Source organism: Coregonus clupeaformis, chromosome 24 (genome assembly GCF_020615455.1).
Source record: "Coregonus clupeaformis isolate EN_2021a chromosome 24, ASM2061545v1, whole genome shotgun sequence".
NCBI lineage: Eukaryota > Metazoa > Chordata > Actinopteri > Salmoniformes > Salmonidae > Coregonus > Coregonus clupeaformis.
In genome coordinates, this window is record NC_059215.1 from 2,528,712 (window position 1) to 2,550,957 (window position 22,246).

The following is a 22,246-nucleotide window of genomic DNA, read 5'->3' on the forward strand; positions in this document are numbered from 1 at the left end:
TTCAGACAGACGACCAGAGGACCACAATTGCGTCACACCAGAAAGTTTATTAAACTTAAGGGAAAAGGGAAGTAGGGAGTGAATGAAGGCTCCAGGGGTAACAGGGATCCCGTCCAATGCGCTGGGTCTGTGCCCCCCAGTGGCAGCGATGCGTCCTATGAAGCCGGTGGTGGGTGGTCCAGAAGTCCTGGGGGGAGACACAGACACAACAGGGCGGAATGAAACCAGGCAGCAGTACAGTACAAGGGAATCCAAAATACGTAGTAGCAAGGCAGAAGGCTGGTCAGAGTTACCGGGATTGAAGAGTAGTCAGGAGTCGTAATGGCAGAAGCAGGTCTGGATCTCCTAAGGCAGAAGAGTATCCAATAAACAGGCAGGTCCGGGGTCACAAAACCAGGGTGAGCCAGAAGCGCGAGCAAACAGGTTCCGGGTGTGAGCTTTGCAGACGATCTGACACCGGAGAGCTGAAAGACAGGGCCTTAAATACTGGGAGAGGTTAGTGGGTAATGCAGCGCAGCTGGCAGAGTAATTAGAGCCGAGCAGAGCAGGGACAGGTGGAGCTAGTTAGGCTGAGTAGAGAGAGGGAGGTGAGCAGAGTGGAAGATAGTGGAAACCAATTAAGGTGGTAACCCGGTGGAGTGAGAGGGCTCATGACAGTGTCCTTGCTCTCTTTTTCAGTTCAACATGGCTGGAACCAAGCCCGCAAGATGTCTGGGGAGAACAACTCTGAAAAACTTGCCCTCCAAAATGGCATACCAGAGTTCTTGGATGACCTGCTCGAAACGATCAAAAGTGTCTTTGGGTTAAAAGGCAGCATTAGACTGCAATATATGGACCAAGATTTTGGCAACGAGTTCTTCAATTTGACTTCTACCTCTGAACTCAGGGATTTGGGGACAGTAAAGGTGATTCAGCAGCACACTAACCCAACTTTGACCAGTACCCCTGTTGAGACTGCATCTCACTCAACCTCACATGGCTCTGATGACAGCATTTCCATAGTATCAGATGACACTCTGATCCTGTCATCCTCTGAGTCTGTGATGTCCCGATCAGAACAGTGTCCAAAGGACTTTCTGATTCCACGCTTCTCATACGACACTGAGATCCAACTCGAGAGGGCAAATGCTGAGTACCAGGTTAGCCAAACAATGCTGACTGTCAGCTCCAAGATTAAGTCTGATATACTGGATAAACTAGCAGAGGAAATCTTCAAATACAAGGCCTACCCAGAAGAATTAGACTTATGTGCTGTTTCAGAGGCCTTAATCAGTATGTATCCTTGTTTGAAAGAGCCTGGCTCCTTCAATGGCTGCTACGGCTGGAAACAAAGACTGAAGCACAAAATGGGAAACTACAGGACCCAGCTCAAATCACACGGGTGTCCTGAGCTCTCAGTTAACTCATTAATATTCAAAGCAACTGAAGATGCTTTCCCTGCTAAAATGGTGAAGAAGCCAAAACGAGCTGAGGCTAACTTCTACCCATCCTTGCCAATTGGTGAAACTCCCGAAAACCTTGAAAAAGAGAGACTTTAACTTCTTAAAGAGATTAGAAAAAGGAACAATGAGAGGACAGTCGCGGACAAAATGGCTCAGACATTTGCTTACAGATGTCAGGAGGTGGTGAACAAGGACCCGAGGATTGCAGACGTCAAGGCCAGATGGCCTGCTCTGTTCCAACAGAAAGAGGTAAAATGAGAGGATGTAGAAGTGACTGGTTTTAGGTACAGCTATGATACCTTGGTCACAATTTGGGAAGGTTGAGAGAAGATAGATGATGTAGGTGATATTTATTGACACGTGGAGGTTGTTTTAGTGATCCTCTCCCCTGCCCTGCTGTCTTATGTTTCAGATCAATGCTGAGTTCTTGAGGCTCATGACTGTTCCCCTGGAATCAAAGTTCATGGCCCAGTTAGACATGCTTTCAACTCAGCTGATTAGAGTAATCCGAGCCAAAGGAGGAGCAACTCGGGAAAAGACCACTGAAATCATGCAGATTTTAGATCAGGTGCATCTATCACATTTGTGTGTGTTTGTATCTACAACAGAGCTAAACGTGATTCATTAAGAGAGAGAGATGGAGCAGGTGAACTTCAGGTGAGTGGGAATATGAAAATTGATCAAGATTGTGTTTTCCCAGATGGAAGACATTAATATTAGAAGGGAGTGTGTCCTGAAGGCCCTGGGAGAAGATGAGAAGGACCTGATCAAGGAATACTTGGTACTTAGTTTCTGTCAGCATGTCCTGTGCCGATTATATATTTATTTAGATTACAGAAAAAGCTGAGTGAATGGTGTCCTTTTAACATTTTGTTTTTATATTTGTGTTATGTTGCCTTCTGTAGGTCATCCAGGCTGATGAGGCTCAGAGGGATTTGGAGCAGCTCCCTATGGCAGTGTTTGTCATTCGTAAGGAAGGTGAAGGACTACTGCATCCACCAGAAGACATCGGCATAGTCATCGAAGGAGTGGAGGTGGTGAATGAACTGAGTTCAGTCGCATCTGCTTGTGCCTTACTTCTGGGTTTGATGTATGTACTCAACTTGGTTTATCCAAAGCCACTTCGTTTCACTTTTGAAGTGTTACAGAAAGTCCTAATGCAGCTTGATTTACACAAAATGTCTCCAAAAGTGCAGAATCTTTGTTGCAAACTGCAAGGCTAACAGTAATCAACACCACGTTGTTGATAGTGTTTCTCTTATGGTTTATGTTGTTTACAGATTTGACACTTAACTGGATTTTGGTTACAGATTTGAGTTCATTTGAGTGTGGCAAGGAAGTTCCAGGTAACTCCTAACATAAATAAACCATTCAAAATTCAAATATGTCTCTAAATAGTTTGGTTTATTCATACAGGTTGCCAGAAGATTGGAAAAAAGTGTTATGGACAGACAAATCGAAGTTTGAGGTGTTTGGATCACAAAGAAGAACATTTGTGAGACACAGACCAAATGAAAAGATGCTGGAGGAGTGCTTGATGCCATCTGTCAAGCATGGTGGAGGCAATGTGATGGTCTGGGGGTGCTTTGGTGGTGGTAAAGTGGGAGATTTGTACAGGGTAAAAGGGATCTTGAAGAAGGAAGGCTATCACTCCATTTTGCAACGCCATGCCATACCCTGTGGACGGCGCTTGATTGGAGCCAATTTCCTCCTACAACAGGACAATGACCCAAAACACAGCTCCAAACTATGCAATAACTATTTAGGGAAGAAGCAGTCAGCTGGTATTCTGTCTATAATGGAGTGGCCAGCACAGTCACCGGATCTCAACCCTATTGAGCTGTTGTGGGAGCAGCTTGACCGTATGATACGTAAGAAGTGCCCATCACGCCAATCCAACTTGTGGGAGGTACTTCAGGAAGCATGGGGTGAAATCTCTTCAGATTACCTCAACAAATTGACAACTAGAATGCCAAAGGTCTGCAAGGCTGTAATTGCTGCAAATGGAGGATTCTTTTGACGAAAGCAGTTTGAAAGACACAATTATTATTTCAATTAAAAATCATTATTTCTAACCTTGTCAATGACTACATCTCCTATGCATTTTGCTATATTTCCTATTCAAACTCATTTCATGTATTTTTTTTTGGGAAAACAAGTTCATTTCTAAGTGACCCCAAACTTTTGAATGGTAGTGTATATGTATTTTTTTTTTAGGAAATCAGTCGGGGTCTCAACTTACTGTTGAGATTTAGAATAGTAGAATACCCAAGGTGCAAGATGAGTAGAACTGCCTGAAATGTGTTATAACATTTCAACATTTTCTCTCCGCCCCATGGCAAAATGTGTAGAACTGCAGAAATCTTGCATTAAAACAGCAAAGATGTCTCTCTGCCCCATGGAAAGATGAGTAGAATTGCATGAAATGTGTTATAAAATTGCCAAATCCAACCAAATCTTGCTTAGGGACCCCAAAAGGCTAGAGCCAGCCCTGAATACAGTCTCCATGAACGCAGGAACATTGCCTTCAAATTTAAATTGCGCCATGGTGCTGAACTTCTGCAATAAGGATTGAATCGGGCCCTTACACACACACAGTGTGGTTAAGGTTAGGGTTAAGGTTTAAGATTGTATGACTTTGTGGCTGTGCCAGCTAGTGACCACACTGCAGAGCTGCCTCCACGGCAAGATTCATGACAATAAATGCCAACATGCATTACAATATGTAATAATGAATCTTAGTATTCTAGAAGAATGTGTAAAATGAAAGGAAAACTTAACATGATGAACAGGAATTATATTTACTCTTCACCGGTGGCCAATAAGATCTGTCTGAAAACCACACCCCTAATACGCCATGCCTCCTGAAAATAACCAGAGGATTACATAAAAAAATACACAGCTGCTAGGTCAACCCAGCATGTAAGTAAAACATACCCAATTGATGGTTAAATTAACATGTTTGGGTAATCCCAACAAAACAACATGTTGGGTTATTAAATCAACCCACTGGGCACAGAAGTCAATTCACATTGGTTCAACGTAATTTCATTGAAATTAAGTGGAAACAACGTTGATTCAACCAGTTTGTGCCACTTGGGAACCCAACTGGCTGGGTCAAAATAACCCAGCATGTGTTCTGTCCAATAATTACCTGTGCTGGGTTACCAAATAACACAAATTGGGTTGTTTTTAACCAAGTATTTTTTTTGTGTAAACACACACAAACACACACACGCACAGACATACTTGTTGTGGAGGAGACTGAGTCAGATTGCCATGCAGAATATCAATGAGTCATCAGAGATTAACATGTCACTGTGTCAATAAGGGGAGCGGCACAGGGCAGCAGTGCAATATGTTGGAGGAGGATTTAACCTCTTCAATCTCTAACCCTCATCCTTTTTCTTCTTCCTCACAAAATCCTCCTCTTGTTCAATAAATCACGGTCAATGTCGGTGTTTTGGAAAGAAATCTCTTCATGGAGAGAACTCCAAAATTGCCCATTTCACACTATCGGGCCGTCTCGATCAGTATTATACTTTGCGGTACTGGTTCCGATATGTCCTGTTCCCATTGTCCTTTTGATATGAAAGGTCTGCCTAGGGCTGTTGTGGTGACCATATTACTGCCACACCTGCAGTCATGAGTCATCACCGCAGTAAATGTCCATGGGACCATATTAGAGTTTATTTATAGGCTTATGAGCCCAAGCCCGAAAACATTACCTTAATTAAAATTATATGATTGTGCGGTTATACAATACATAGCCTACAGCATATTAGGCATGGCAGAAAAACATAAAATAAAACTGATTTAAGATGTCTTTGGTACATAACTGGTCTAGCCTATACTCCAAAATTAAACAAATTCTAGCAATCACCTTTGAGTGTGGACTGTATTATTATGCATACTGGATGGACTGGTTACCATATGCTACACTCCAAATGTTCTATCCATGAGTCTGGGAGAGAACGTATAGCCCTAGGGAATGCTGTTGCATGGTTCATTGATTGTGCAAGGTGGCTTACAGCCTACAATTAGTGAATTTGTATTTGATTTTTAATAGCCTAGTAATAGGGATTTTTTTATTTATTTTCATAATGAATTTGGTGACACGTTACCTTTAGCTATACAGAATATCTCACCACCATGAGTTTCCATCTCCTCCTCTCTCTCCTTTAATCCTTTCTTGAGCGCGCAGACGGGTTGTCAACAGTTTAGTGAAATATGTTCCGTTGCGAAAACATGTTACTGTCGATGTTCCCAAACGGATTTCACTTGGTTTCCCAAATTCAGCACTGGGTAGCTGCAGGAACTAGGTTGGAGAGCCCACGGCATACCGAGTTTGGGTGGAATATCACCTGTCGGTCAGCGAGAGCATGCTCCTCAAACAGTGTTTGATGTGTGGAGTGAAATAAGTTGTTCTTATATTTATTTCTCAGCTGCTGGTATTAAGCACAGCTCCGCTATGAAACCAAAGTAGCCTACAAAACAGACAGGCGGGAAAGCTTGCGGCCTCCATTCGCTATTTGAGTGCATACAGATGACACGTCTTTTTCCCCTGCCCTGTTCCTGCCCATTTGATAAATGGGCCATTCGATATCGAAACAAATTGTACATATTATTAAAGACAAGATTAACTTGAGAATAGTCTGATGGGTGAACATTTGATCACTTGTTGGGAGAACAGCTGTGCAGCCTGAGTCAAGGAACAGAGCGCAAGCTTTTTTTGTTACTTTCTCAAATCATTAATAGCCTATAGTCGCACCATGTAGCCCATATATGTTTTGATTTCTAAGACATTCTAAGGTTTGTATCATTCACAACTAAAGTTGACAAATAACTAAAAATATAGCATATAGGAGCTGTTTCAAATGATCACTTTTAAGCTCAACATATCCACTTCATAAGCGTACTTGCTCTGTAATGGGACAAATATCCTTTCTATTTATTCAGCTCAGTTCAATTATATTCTTCTTACTATAAAATAATATAAAATAAAATAATGGAACGGGACTTACAGTATAAGCATATTTTGTCAGCTAAATGAACAAGCCTACAACATTTACATATACGTCATTTAGCAGACGCTCTTATCCAGAGCGACTTACAGTTAGTGCATACATTATTTTTATTTTTATTTTTTTCATACTGGCCCCCCGTGGGAATCGAACCCACAACCCTGGCGTTGCAAACGCCATGCTCTACCAACTGAGCTACCTCCCTGCCGGCCATTCCCTCCCCTACCCTGGACGACGCTGGGCCAATTGTGCGCCGCCCCATTGGTCTCCCGGTTGCGGCCGGCTACAGCAGAGCCTGGATAAAACCTATGGCATGGAGCATAGCCAGATAGCATAGGCCTACAGTAGGCAAACACATATTTTGTTCTTCTGAAATACATTTTCTTCATATCATAATATTCCTTTAGACCTGACTAAAATAAATAATGGATTTATTGTGATGGTGTATATTAAATTGATTCATTATACTTTTTTAAATGTAGATTTTCCAAAGATGTACATCAGAGGCTTGTATGCCTGGAGGCCTGGAGATGCTAAACATGTTTATGTTAATTTACAGTAAATTACTGACTTTTGCATGACAATAACCGGCTGACAAAACGTCATGACCGCCACAGCCCTAGGTCTGCCTGGGTTTATATATGGTTTCAGCTGCAGAAAGAATGATAACCAATTATAATACTAGCATATAACAGCATCCATTCTCATCATCACAGCAACTATCCTTGTCAGCTTTGTAGACTGTCACAAACAGGATTCGTTGAATGGGGTCATCTTCCCCACAAATAAGTCCATCTCTCAGTCTCTCTCTCTTTCTCTCTTTGGAAACATATGTCCTTGAACCAACACTAAGGTTAGAGGAGAGAGTTAAAAGATGGAAAGAAAAGGGGGATGAAAGAAAGAGTGAGAGAAACGGAGAGAGAGAGAGAGAGAGAGAAAGAAAGAGAGAGAGAAAGAGAGAGAGAGAGAGAGAGAGAGAGAGAGCCAGCTCAGCAGATCTGGTCTCATTCGATCTCAGAGTCTCTCCTGCCCCTCAGCTATTTGAGCCACATTGATTTGGTCATGTAATTCTGGTCTGATTTGGCTCTGCAAATCAATGGTTGCCCACTGACTTCCTGTGTGCCAGGCAGCCATTAGCCTGTGAGGAAAGGGAATCGGAATTCTCTTATCTTCCGGGTGGGAGATTTTCACACTAAACTTCAGGAGGAAAAATGGTTTGGCTCTACCTCAAGCCATAAATCAGTGGGCAAAAACGGGCATGGGACATCATAATAATGTAATTTTCTGGTTGTAAACTCATTTTCTGGTTGTAAAAACATGAGAAATCAACCAGATTACAACCAGTTAAAAACATTATTTTTTCTGGTTGCTAAAAAAACATTGTTTTATCAGTAGACAAAATGCCATTAGAATAACGTTCTTGCGTCTAGTTTTGAAACCACCTTACTGGAAAAGTCTGAACCTGTTTCTCTTCCAGGTGACAATGCCATGGAAATCAGAGGTATACATGTCAAAAACACACTAACAATGGCTGTTCAATCATTCTTACTAATGATGACTAAAAGGAACAGTAACACATTCAGGAGATTATATTACGTATATACAGTATACAATACATATAGCATACTCATACTGTAGGAAGGCAGTTCAAGAGCTCCCATGACTTGGTACTATTAGGTTGTGTCCCAAATGGCACCCTATTCCCTACATAGTGCACTACTTTTGACCAGAGCCCTATGTGGCCTGGTCAAAAGTAGTGCACTATGTAGGGAATAGTGTCATTTGGGACATAACCTTACTGTACACCACTGCAGGGCAATGTGAGAATAAATGCTGGTGGGTTGGAAAGTAATGATGTTGAACCACAGAGAGAGAGCCATGGTCCAGTGAACGCACTACTGCTACTCTTCAGCCAGCCAGCATGTCCTGAAGGTCACAGCACCCCTCTCTGTGTCTCCAAGCATCACTCACATACACACACATACAAAACACACACACAAAAAAAACATACACACACAAGCACACACGCATGTGTACACACAAGCGTGAAGACACATGCACAAGTTAATACACACACACACACAGGCACAGGTCTCAGACACAACTCTTCATTCTCTGCTTAATTTAGCCATCGATTTTCGAATATCGCACCGAAATCCTTGAGGGCGAGAGGGATCATCAGAAGCCAAATCATCCATCCTGGGTACCCGATCTGGGGCCAAACACAGCTGAGAGAAATATTGCTCACCAGAGAACCAGAGAGCAACAAACCACTAACACACCAAATATGAAACATGGGTATTGGGGAAAGTGAGAGAAATGAGATTGTGCTTGCTGCTGTACAGTAGCAAAAGAGAATGGAACATACTGTATAGTTTATAGTAGATGAACACCAATTATGAGACATGGATTGGGTGTTGCTGCTACACACACAGCAATAGAGAAGGGATGGAACATAGCCTTTAGTTAGTAGGGGAACATCAAATGCTGGTATGAGACATGGGGGATTGACGGAAGAGAGAAATTGACTTTGCAGTGCACAGCAATAGAGAATGGATGGAACAGAATAGATGAACGTCCAATATGAACCATGGGTATTGGGGATAGCATGGAACGTAGAAGTGGGTACACACACAGCCATAAAAAATGTATCATAGCTTTGCCGCAGATAGCAGATGAACATTCAATATGAAACCTGGGCATTGGGGATATAATTAAATCAACTTGGTGCAATTATAAAATGGTGAATGGGAGATTGGGGAATTGAGCATGTTGGATGGAAATGAAATACAAATTCTGCATCACAAATAGCACCCTATTCCCTACATCAGGGTTTCCTAAACTCTGTCCTTGGGCCCCCCCATTTTGTTTTGTGCCCTAGCACTAAACAGCTGATTAAAATAACCAACTCATTATCAAGCTTTCATTATTTGAATCAGCTGTGTAGTGCTAGGGCACAAACCAAAATGTGCACCCCGGGGAGGCCCCAGGAGCGAGTTCAAATCAAATCAAATCAAATTTTATTGGCCACATGCGCCGAATACAACAGGTGCAGACATTACAGTGAAATGCTTACTTACAGCCCTTAATCAACAGTGCATTTATTTTAAATAAAAAAGTAAAATAAAACAACAACAAAAAAGTGTTGAGAAAAAAAGAGCAGAAGTCAAATAAAATAACAGTAGGGAGGCTATATATACAGGGGGGTACCGGTGCAGAGTCAATGTGCGGGGGCACCGGCTAGTTGAGGTAGTTGAAGTAATATGTACATGTAGGTAGGGTTAAAGTGACTATGCATAAATAATTAACAGAGTAGCAGCAGCGTAAAAAGATGGGGTGGGGGGGGGCAGTGCAAATAGTCCGGGTAGCCATGATTAGCTGTTCAGGAGTCTTATGGCTTGGGGGTAGAAGCTGTTGAGAAGTCTTTTGGACCTAGACTTGGCACTCCGGTACCGCTTGCCGTGCGGTAGCAGAGAGAACAGTCTATGACTAGGGTGGCTGGAGTCTTTGACAATTTTGAGGGCCTTCCTCTGACACCGCCTGGTATAGAGGTCCTGGATGGCAGGAAGCTTGGCCCCAGTGATGTACTGGGCTGTACGCACTACCCTCTGTAGTGCCTTGTGGTCGGAGGCCAAGCAGTTGCCATACCAAGCGGTGATGCAACCAGTCAGGATGCTCTCGATGGTGCAGCTGTAGAATTTTTTGAGGATCTGAGGACCCATGCCGAATCTTTTCAGTCTCCTGAGGGGGAATAGGCTTTGTCGTGCCCTCTTCACGACTGTCTTGGTGTGTTTGGACCATGATACTTCGTTGGTGATGTGGACACCAAGGAACTTGAAGCTCTCAACCTGTTCCACTACAGCGCTGTCGATGAGAATGGGGGCGTGCTCAGTCCTCTTTTTTTTCCTGTAGTCCACAATCATCTCCTTTGTCTTGGTCACGTTGAGGGAGAGGTTGTTATCCTGGAACCACACGGCCAGGTCTCTGACCTCCTCCCTATAGGCTGTCTCATCGTTGTCGGTGATCAGGCCTACTACTGTTGTGTCGTCGGCAAACTTAATGATGGTGTTGGAGTCGTGCCTGGCCATGCAGTCATGGGTGAACAGGGAGTACAGGAGGGGGACTGAGCACGCACCCCTGAGGGGCCCCCGTGTTGAGGATCAGTGTGGCAGATGTGTTGTTACCTACCCTTACCACCTGGGGGCGGCCCGTCAGGAAGTCCAGGATCCAGTTGCAGAGGGAGGTGTTTAGTTCCAGGATCCTTAGCTTAGTGATGAGCTTTGAGGGCACTATGGTGTTGAATGCTGAGCTGTAGTCAATGAATAGCATTCTCACGTAGGTGTTCCTCTTGTCCAGGTGGGAAAGGGCAGTGTGGAGTGCAATAGAGATTGCATCATCTGTGGATCTGTTGGGGCGGTATGCAAATTGGAGTGGGTCTAGAGTTTCTGGGATAATGGTGTTGATGTGAGCCATGACCAGCCTTTCAAAGCACTTCATGGCTACAGACGTCAGTGCTACGGGTCGGTAGTCATTTAGGCAGGTTATCTTAGTGTCCTTGGGCACGGGGACTATGGTGGTCTGCTTGAAACATGTTGGTATTACAGACTCAGTCAGGGACATGTTGAAAATGTCAGTGAAGACTCTTGCCAGTTGGTCAGCACATGCTCGGAGTACACGTCCTGGTAATCCGTCTGCCCCTGCGGCCTTGTGAATGTTGACCTGCTTAAAAGTCTTACTCACATCGGCTACGGAGAGCGTGATCACATAGTCATCCGGAACAGCTGGTGCTCTCATGTATGCTTCAGTGTTGCTTGCCTCGAAGCGAGCATAGAAGTGGCTTAGCTCGTCTGGTAGGCTTGTGTCACTGGGAAGCTCGCGGCTGTGCTTCCCTTTGTAGTCTGTAATAGTTTTCAAGCCCTGCCACATCCGACGAGCGTCAGAGCCGGTGTAGTACGATTCAATCCTAGTCCTGTATTGACTCTTTGCCTGTTTGATGGTTCGTCGGAGGGCATAGCGGGATTTCTTATAAGCGTCCTGGTTAGAGTCCCGCTCCTTGAAAGCGGCAGCTCTACCCTTTAGCTCAGTGCGGATCTTTCCTGTAATCCATGGCTTCTGGTTGGGGTACGTACGGTCACTGTGGGGACGACATCATCGATGCACTTATTGATGAAGCCAGTGACTGATGTGGTGTACTCCTCAATGCTATCTGAAGAATCCCGGAACATGTTCCAGTCTGTGCTAGCAAAACAGTCCTGTAGCTTAGCACCTGCGTCATCTGACCACTTTTTTATTAACCGAGTCACTGGTGCTTCCTGCTTTAGTTTTTGCTTATAAGCAGGAATCAGGAGGATAGAGTTATGGTCAGATTTGCCCATTGAAGGGCGAGGGAGAGCTTTGTATGCGTCTCTGTGTGTGGAGTAAAGGTGGTCTAGAGTTTTTTTTCCTCTGGTTACACATTTAACATGCTGGTAGAAATGAGGTAGAATGGATTTAAGTTTCCCTGCATTAAAGTCCCCGGCCACTAGGAGTGCTGCCTCTGGATGAGCGTTTTCCTGTTGACTTATGGCCTTATACAGCTCATTCAGTGCAATCTTAATGCCCGCATTGGTTTGTGGTGGTAAATAGACAGCTATGAAAAATATAGATGAAAACTCTCTTGGTAAATAGTGTGGTCTACAGCTTATCATAAGATACTCTACCTCAGGCGAGCAAAACCTTGAGACTTCCTTAGTATTTGATTTTGTGCACCAGCTGTTGTTTACAAATATACACAGACCACCACCCCTTTTCTTACTGGAGTCAGCCGTTCTATCCTGCCGATGTAGCGTATAGCCCGCTAGCTGTATGTTATCCATGTCGTCGTTCAGCCACGACTCGGTGAAACATAAGATATTACAGTTTTTAATGTCCCGTTGGTAGGATAACCGTAATCATAGGTCATCCAATTTATTTTCCAATGATTGAAGATTGGCTAATAGGATTGATGGGAGCGGCAGTTTACTCGCTCGCCGTCGGATCCTTACAAGGCACCCCGACCTACGTCCACGATATCTCCGTCTCTTCCTCATGCGAATGACAGGGATTTGGGCCTTGTCGGGTGTCTGTAGGATATCCTTCGCGGCCACCTCGTTGAAGAAAAAGTATTTGTCCAATACGAGGTGACTAATCGCTGTCCTGATATCCAGAAGCTCTTTTTGGTTATAAGAGACGATGGCAGAAACATTATGTACAAATAAATTACAAATAACGCGGAAAAACACACATAATAGTACAATTGGTTAGAGGGCTGTAAAAACGGCAGCCACCTGCCTTACGTAGTGCATTACTTTTGACCAGACCCCTATGAGCCCTGGTAACATAAAGTAGTGCACTATTAGAATAGGGTGCCATTTGGGATGCAGCCAAAGACTATAGCACAGAATGTTAACCATGGGGGGCTGGTAAGAATGCAACAAATTGATACGCTCCACTCAATGTGATATGCCATAATATGCAATTCCATGCAACAACCCTCAACTTGATGCAAGTACAGTACGTGACACGACTCAATGTGACACCAACACTGGCTGTGATGCATCCATTTTCAACTTAAGACCGAATGGAATAGATTAATTGTTTACCAACGCTCAATGTGATGTCACTCTACTGTGTGACGCTAACCGTTGAGGCTATACAGTACTATACTATACTATACTATGGCAATATACAAACCCCCAACAGGAGAGGAGAGACAGACTGAGCATGTGCAGACATTTACCTTAAAGGTGCAATATGCAGGAAGCGCTCCACCATTTCCTGGTTGCTAAAATTCCTAATTTCAGTTTATGTGACAAAACAAGCACTCAGAGTGAAGAGAATAATTGTACCATTTAAACCACTGTGAAATATATTTTCAATAACCAAAAATATTGTATTTTCAGCTGTTTGAAGCTGGTGTTCAAAACTGAAAGAAAGACGCAAAAAACTAAACTTAAGAACTGAGGCATAGAAATAGCGCACATAGAACAGATCTACTGCTTCTTATACTTGCTTTCAATGAGAATAACAGACCTTTAACACACATTTCTATGTGAATTTGGTCGGGTTGCCCAAAAAGTTACATATTGTAGATTTAACTAAGGGAGACAACCCAGCTGAGGATGAGGGGAATAAAGGCCTGACTGTGGAGAGAATGGTGTGTGTGTGTGTGTGTGTGTGTACTAAAGCAGAGTAGGTGAAGTCACGTCCAGTGCCAGACTGCCGCAGTAACAGGGGGCAAGACAGGATAACCCTCTGTCATCAATAACACCGCTAGCTTATTTTGGATTTACTTTTTTGAACCCCAAACACAAATAGGACACATGGAAAGTTGTTTCCTTAGGCATTAATCATGCAAACACATTTTTTTTTTAATTGTGACAAGGCATTCTCCATCCATGGAAGGAGGGGTGAGCAGCAATGTTCCCTCTAAACTGCGCACATGCGCGGACACGCACCTCCTCCAGGACTGCTGCGCAAAATAAATGCCATGCCACTCAGAGACACAAGAGATTGAACTTCACTGAGTTCGCCCTATTAGTCTGCATTATATAGACCAACGTTTTTTCTGTGATGGAATCAACATAATATCAGCCCCTTTTCAATGCAACAAACCAAAACAAATCAAACTTTGCAAGATTGAGTCTATGATTTTGTTGTAGGCAGAGCCAGAACGCAACTGAGTAGAATTCTATTGGTGGGGGTAGCCCACAAGCGGTCTTTCAATCCCCCGTGAGTGAATGCGCTTTTCAGATAATCTCAGATAATTTGTTGATATTCTGTGCTAGGTAGCGAGTTATTAGCCCAGTTATAGATAAGTATAGGTCAGCAATTGGGAGTTACTGCTTCCAACAAAACATGTTGGCTACATTTCAAGCTGTCTTTGAAAAGCTAGTCAGGTAAAAAGCTTATGTCTTAATTAAAGGGGCAGTGTTGTGTTTTGAGACAGGTTGGAATATGCAAATAAGACAATAGGCAGAGGTTTAGCCTACATTGTCTAATTCTCTGTATGGTAATAATAATTAATTTTATTTTGTAAAGTGGCTTCTTGCATCATACACCACAAGACAATGCAATTTACAGTCACCTATTTGGCCCATGGTGTTACAGACCAAGTAAAAAATTATTAATTAATGTCAAGCCCTTCATAATGTAAAAATGTTTTTAAAAGTCTCATGCAATGTAGGCCTGCATTGAACACCACCAGTGGCGACCCGTCATTCAGGGCAGGTGAGACAGAGCCTGTTTTGCATGTTATTTTGGCATTAATACATGTCACATATCAGTTTGCAAACCATGTAAAAAAAAATATATATATATATCAATGAGTTAATGAAGGCGCAAACAAACATGGTCACTTTTTTGTTTTCTTGAGTAAGGCAGCTCCAAAACGTTTCAGCCTAGCTCAGTGCTTTCTGTGGTGGTGGGGCAAGCCAGCAGAAAATAGGAGCGTTGCGCCGTGATTGGCTCAGTGTTCTGTCACTCATGGGGACACTACGTCACCGCCAAGTCTGTCCTTAGGAAGGGTAGACATAGAAAATTCTAGCCCTTTGGGTCCTGCCATAGAGTTACATTAGAAGTGCCCTTCCAAGAAGGCTCAAGGTCATTGGCCACAGATAAAATGACGTCAAATCACATTATATGTAGAGTAGCTTTGATTGGACTGATCATGTCAACATCTTACTTTCAAAATCTTAGCTAGCAGTCATCATCATGAATCAAGTCGACAATCTACCGGCAAATCCATTTTAAGCCTTGACATATGAAGAGAAATAAGGAAGAGAAATTATAGATAAAACATATTGGTGCTCATCGGCCATTGGACATAAGTTGGAAATCGCTAATTCAACAATGAGTGGTTTGGAAGGAATCAGTGACAGTGGCTAACTACAAGCATTGCAAAGCAATCCCTAGCCTGCTATTCAGTGGAGTGTCTGTGTGGTCCCAAATCTGGGATTAAGGGGCTCTTTTCCAAGTTTAAAATGAAAAACATTCAATATTGGCAATGCTGTCAATGAAGCATGATTTGTGCCGCGTTCAAAACAACTGTTAACTCGGAACTGTGAAAACTTGACTTCCAGTGAGTTCAAGACAACTGGGAAGTCGGGAATAAACAAGCTCCGACTGGGAAAATAATTGACGGATTGCCTCTTATCCGCTTGTCGTCCCCTTATGCCATAGTTTGTACATCTCAATTGTCAGTAGAAACCACATTTCTTTAACCAAGTCAGCCATATCAGCTATGTTTTTTTAAAAGGCAGTAAATGAGGCTGAATGAACTGTTTCGCTGCCAGACAAGGCTCCGCTGATAGCCAGCTGTAGCAGTGGTAAGGTGTTGGGACTGCTGTTGGGACTCTGCTGTTGGGACAGCTTTATGTCGACCCTAACAGTTTGTGGGCACCGTTTGTCACCGTTATAGTGCAATTAATGTATCGTTTAGTGTTGTGTTGTGTAGTGGCTATGCTGGCATGCATCCCCCCCAAAAGAAAATTCCCCTACCAAGATTGACATGCTAAAATCACCACCGAACACCACATAGAGGCTACTGTAGGCTATATTATAGAAATCAAAAGCTATTTCCATGTGAAAATGTTATAGGATTTTCTCCATTGGTTTTGTTGGTAGGCCTACATTATGCTCAAATAGCCACAATAGCCTATTGGCTACTGTCTAAAACTGTAAGGGTACAGTCTCAGTGTTCACTGTAAATGCGCAACGTAAGTTACACAACGTTCAGGTTTCTGCTCACAAGACCTAAAATTAGCTCAGTACCCCCACAAATGATAGGGAACATTGGTGAGCAGTGTTTTATTACGCATACAAAGCTGTTCATTTTAGTCTATTCAAACAGACCTCATTTAAAAGGAAACAAGCACTCATTAAGATCAGGTGTGGCCAATCAGGTGTGGGCAACACACCTGAACACACTTAACAAGATAGAGGAGAGAGAAGCTGTGTTCGAATACCCATACTAACATACTGTATACTACATACTGAATGAGTATATACTACATACTATATACTAATTGTTCATTTTAGTATACTATAAACAAACTGTATCCTTTCAGTTGAGCGTACTAGCGCTTCGCCTGTCTACCGGAAGTTGATGCTGTTGTTCTGCAACCTTTTCCTAGCTTGTTAGCATAACAAATGACTAGCTAGACATTTTATGATTTCGGGTGTGTTTGTCAATTCAATCTGGAGCGCACACTGAACGCTCTGGCTGAGGAGTAGGGTTGATCCGAGCAGTCAAGCACCCAAGCTAACTGGCTAACGTTGGCTAGCTTGCTAGCTACTTCCACACACAAATGAGAGAACACCTCACTCTGACCATTTTACTCACCCTAGCAGAGCTGGTTAGGCTGTTTTCAAGTTATTCAGAGCATTGGTGACTGTAACTGTGCTGCTGGCAACAATTTAATTACGCTTTTTTTTGCCGACGTTTGCTGACACTGGACATATTCAACAGGTGTTGAGCGTTCGTAAATTCATCCGTTATTCTGCGCTCTGGCACACTCAGAGGAGAGCGCTCTGAAATCGGAGTAGATAGCCAGAATTAACAATGTCCATTGAGAACGCACAATGACTATACCACTTAGCTAAAAATGACATGAATAATCAAGTCAATAAACTTTGGGTAGTTAGTTAGATTATAGTTAATATACTGCCTGGCAAGTTCGATGTATTAGTAGCCAACTAACGTTAGGTAACTAACAGTAGCTAACATACCGGTACATACTACTGTAATGCTATGCGGTTCGTAAGGATAGCGTAGCTAACAAATTGTCAGCCAACATAACGTGTAACGTAACTTTTTTTGAAAAGTCATTACTTTATTACATTGCTCAACATTTTCTTAACATTTGTCATAATTAGTTAAAGCAATGAATTTGTATCCGCTGTCGTCAGACTTCGGTTGCATATTTTCCGTCATTTTCTTCAAATCTGAAAACATTGTGAAGCCACGCCCATTTTCGGAATAATTGCATTATGGGCCCTAAAAGAACGAAAATAGTGTCCACTGCTTGTATACTTCGTATTTTGGCGAATTTAGTACGACATCCGGGAACTTTTGGCATACTAACTATATCCATTACTATGATCAATAAGCATACTACATACTCAATTTATGTCACAAATAGTACGATTAGTACATTATGCTGAAGTACTGAAATCCCCACAGAAGAAATGTATTTCTTAACGTTCTCTGAACTATATGAGAACATTTCCAATGTCAAACCAGTTGGAGAACGTTCCTAAAACACAACCAAAAGTGAAATTAAATGTAACCATATTTGAACTTTTAGGAAACTTTCTGTTAAAGTAATGAAATACAAAGGAAATAACTTTTTCTTTCAAGTTCCTTAAATGTGGTGAGAATGTTCCAACGCCAAGCAACTATCCTGCACCATTCTCAGAATGTTGAGGGATGGTTGTATGCTAAATTACCATAGGACAACCACACACTCACCAAGCTCTTAGAAACATATGATTCTCAGAATGTTATGTGCTAGCTGGGATGTGTGTGTGCGTGCGCGTGTGTACATGCTCGAATGTATGCAAGGATAGACTGCCTGGGATCACAGTCTGTCTCTCTCTCTCTCTCACACACACACACACACACACACACACAAACACTGAGTTGAGGCTGTGAGTAATCCAGGGAGTGTCTTGTCATGCTGCAATGTTCATGGGGGGACATACAGTGCCTTGCAAAAGTATTCAATTTTGTTGCATTACAACCTGTAATTTAAATTGATTTTTATTTGGATTTCATGTAATGGACATACACAAAATAGTCCAAATTGGTGAAGTGAAATGAAAAAGAAATCTACAAAATAAATAACGGAAAAGTGGTGCATGCATATGTATTCACCCCCTTTGCTACGAAGCCCCTAAATAAGATCTGGTGCAACCAATTACCTTCGGAAGAAACATAATTAGTTAAATAAAGTCCACCTGTGTGCAATCTAAGTGTCACATGATCTGTCACATGATCTCAGTATATGTACACCTGTTCTGAAAGGCCCCAGAGTCTGCAACACCACTAAGCAAGGGGCACCAACAAGCAAGCGGCACCATGATGTCCAAGGAGCTCTCCAAACAGGTCAGGGACAAAGTTGTGGAGAAGTACAGATCAGGGCTGGGTTATAAAAAATATCCGAAACTTTAAACATCCCACGGAGCACCATTAAATCCATTATAATGTTTTTTAAAGAATATGGCACCACAACCAACCTGCCAAGAGAGGGCTGCCCACCAAAACTCACAGACCAGGCAAGGAGGGCATTAATCAGAGAGGCAACAAAGAGACCAAAGATAACCCTGAAGGAGCTGCAAAGCTCCACAGCAGAGATTGGAGTATCTGTCCATAGGACCACTTTAAGCCGTACACTCCACAGAGCTGGGCTTTGCGGAAGAGTGGCCAGAAAAAAGGCATTGCTTAAAGAAAAGAAAAATGTGGGAGACTCCCCAAACATATGGAAGATTGGTACTCTGGTCAGATAAGACTAAAATTGAGCTTTTTGGCCATCAAGGACAACGCGAAGTCTGGCACAAACCCAACACCTCTCATCACCCCGAGAACACCATCCCCACAGTGAAGCATGGTGGTGGCAGCATCATGCTGTGGGGATGTTTTTCATCGGCAGGGACTGGGAAACTGGTCAGAATTGAAGGAATGATGGATGGCGCTAAATACAGGGAAATTCTTGAGGGAAACCTGTTTCAGTCCAGATTTGAGACTGGAAAGTAGGTTCACCTTCCAGCAGGACAATGACCCTAAGCATACTGCTAAAGCAACACTCGAGTGGTTTAAGGGGAAACATTTAAATGTCTTGGAATGGCCTAGTCAAAGCCCAGACCTCAATCCAATTGAGAATCTGTGGTATGACATAAAGATTGCTGTACACCAGCGGAACCCATCCAACTTGAAGGAGCTGGAGCAGTTTTGCCTTGAAGAATGGGCAAAAATCCCAGTGGCTAGATGTGCCAAGTTTATAGAGACATACCCCAAGAGACTTGCAGCTGTAATTGCTGCAAAATGTGGCTCTATAAAGTATTTACTTTGTGGGGGTGAATAGTTATGCACACTCAAGTTTTCTTTTTTTTGGTCTCATTTGTTGTTTGTTTCACAATAAAACATATTTTACATCTTCAAAGTGGTAGGCATGTTGTGTAAATCAAATGATACAAACCCCTCAAAAATCCATTTTAATTCCAGGTTGTAAGGCAACAAAATAGGAAAAATGCCAAGGGGGGTGAATACTTTCGCAAGCCTCTGTATAGCCAGCTCAAGTCCATTTCCATCAATACATCCTTTTTATAAGTGTGTGTTTGTTGTGTGTGTGTGTGTGTGTGTGTGTGTGTGTGTGTGTGTGTGTGTGTGTGTGTGTATCTATCCATGCATGCATGTGCACGTGTTTGTGCCAGAGAAAGAGAGAAGGCACACACACACACCATCTTCTCACACTCTCACCGTAGCATACAGTAACATACCACTATCGTCTCACAATGGTCGAGGTCAACCTGTCTCATGCCATAAGACAATTCTAATCACAAACATCCTTCCATACACCCCAAACTGGGCTTGTATCGTCTTTAATCACTGTCCAACAATGGAAACAACTGTCTTATGCCAACACCCTGGCATCCCAACCCGGGTTTGACTTGACTGGTCAAATGAGAAAGATAGCTATTAAAACATTAAATTGGGCCACATCTGACCCGCATGCCACCAGTTTGAGACCCCTGAGATAAAGCCAATTCCCATTGAGCGTGGAAACAACCTTGATTTAACCAGTGTGTACCTAGTGTGTTTGTACTCACAGGCGTTGGTGACAGCGAAGCTGTTGGCCGTCTCGATGTTGTCCACATGAGGCACCAGGTTGAAAGGGGCCTCAGATGCGTTGGGGCTGGTATTGTGCAGGAAGATGGCCAGGCGAAACGCTGTGTATTCCTGATCCGTGTTTCTGATGAACAGGCCGCCTGCACACACACACACAGAGAGAGCGAGAGAGAGAGAGAGAGAGAGAGAGAGAGAGAGAGAGAGAGAGAGAGAGAGAGAGAGAGAGAGAGAGAGAGAGAGAGAGAGAGAGAGAGAGAGAGAGAGAGAGAGAGAGAGAGAGAGAGAGGGGGGACTGGTCAATGGGGTCTCTGACACTGCGCATGTAGAAAATGCTTTTGATGGAAAAACAAGAGACACAGCCAATGACCTTAACACATTTTCCCTCCCAAAGGACCCTGCCTGGAAATCTTAAAATGCCCACCAAGCCTGAATGTGATCCATTGGAATATCCCTTTTAAAACACCCCAAACATGTATTAAGTTCAACATTACTAGTCGACAGAGAGAGATCATAAGACCCCTCGTTGGCATTTATTTGCGGTCAGCATGATTCGTTCGGACGGGCTATAAATCAGCCTGTTCGGTCAGCTTAGCAATGAAATGAAGGCGGTGTATTTACGGTTAAAGGCTAAAAGGCAGGGGGCACTTGGTAGTAGCAGAGATCCAGAGATCTCACCACGGCGCGGCTTTTAGGCTACAGACAGTCAGTGCTTTAGCTGGGTTTGGATAGAGATAGGCCCTATCTTGAATAACCGCACTTCTCTCAGTTACAAAGAAACCAACCAGCCAACCACATATGAAACGGTATGACTATGACAAACAGGTTTATGCAAAAGGGGAACGGAGTCTTCTGAATGTAACAGGGACGAGTGTGCACTCTGCAGCAGGGATACACACTTTGAGAGAATTCCCACTGCTGATCCATTCGCTCCAACCATGCGAAGTATCCAATCACTGCACAGAGCACTAGGCTAGGCTACTGCTGCAGTGGTGCTTTGAAAGAACACGGGCTGCTGAAGAACGCACTGGAACAGTTATGAGTGACTAAAAATACATATTTGCCCTGTGCACATTAGAAAAAACATCGAATCAGCTAGGAACACATAAAAATGGTCATGTAGGAATAGGTTTGTGTCGGCACTTTTTAATTATCAGTCAATTCTACTTTGCAATGTCACAATGTTATGTGACATGAATGACGAACACGCATTTCTTAACACTGTTACACACGCTATGATGAAAAACAAGCTCTTGTTCACGCTTCATAACCCAGTGGCTCTTTCCATGCCCTTTTGATTGGCAAGCACTAATGTACACTTACCGATCTGAACACTGCTCGGGAAAGCACCCATTGTGAGTCCCCAAAAGCCAGTAAATATCAATAAAAACTGGTCACAAGAAATCCACATTTTGTTTTGGTTAAAAACTTATAAGAGACATCGAGGAGGATGACAGTCTGGGGAAAAACAAGACTAAAAGAAAAAGAGACGCTCCGTTCATTAGCAATCCATTCTGGGTTGAATTTTCCCCCGCAGTGCCCGCGGACGCTGGTACGGCTGTCCGGTGGTAGAGACGTTATACACACAAGATGGGGGGAGCTCACCAATGGTGGGCTGCCTGCATGGAGAGAGAGCGGAATCACACATGCGCTATCTCTCGACCCTGTCTTCCTCTCTGCTGTCGTTCTCTCGCACTGAACAGTGCGCACCCCTCCCGCACATATTCCTTCAACGCCGCCCTGTTACTCCTTGAGAAGAAGTGTCCTATTCACCTAGTTTTGGTATAAGGACCATTGAATTTCAGCACACTGAAATGATTAGACTCTGACACTGTAATAGCGTTATTTGAGTGCCATCGATATCCGCACCTGGTGGGTTATCTGATGGTATTATTGGCACCGTTGCGGTGCAGTGACGC

The 22,246-nt window shown here is 43.2% G+C and overlaps 1 protein-coding gene across 3 annotated transcripts in view; it reads right to left on the bottom strand.

Moving 5' to 3' along the window:
* The window catches only part of LOC121537606 (glutamate receptor 4), a 232,430-nt gene extending 210,409 nt beyond the window's left edge, over window positions 1-22,021 (bottom strand). Inside the window, exons 1-2 of one of the 3 annotated variants that reach the window (XM_045206975.1) lie at window positions 21,651-22,006; window positions 20,312-20,470 (exon numbers count right to left, since the gene is read on the bottom strand). In XM_045206975.1, the coding sequence (XP_045062910.1) occupies window positions 20,312-20,470; window positions 21,651-21,738 (247 nt within the window). In that variant the 5' untranslated portion in view covers window positions 21,739-22,006. Of the gene's footprint in view, window positions 1-20,311; window positions 20,471-21,650 lie in introns of all 3 variants that reach the window. The other 2 variants (XM_045206973.1, XM_045206974.1) reach the window with 2 other exon arrangements.
* Window positions 22,022-22,246: the final 225 nt, after the last annotated feature.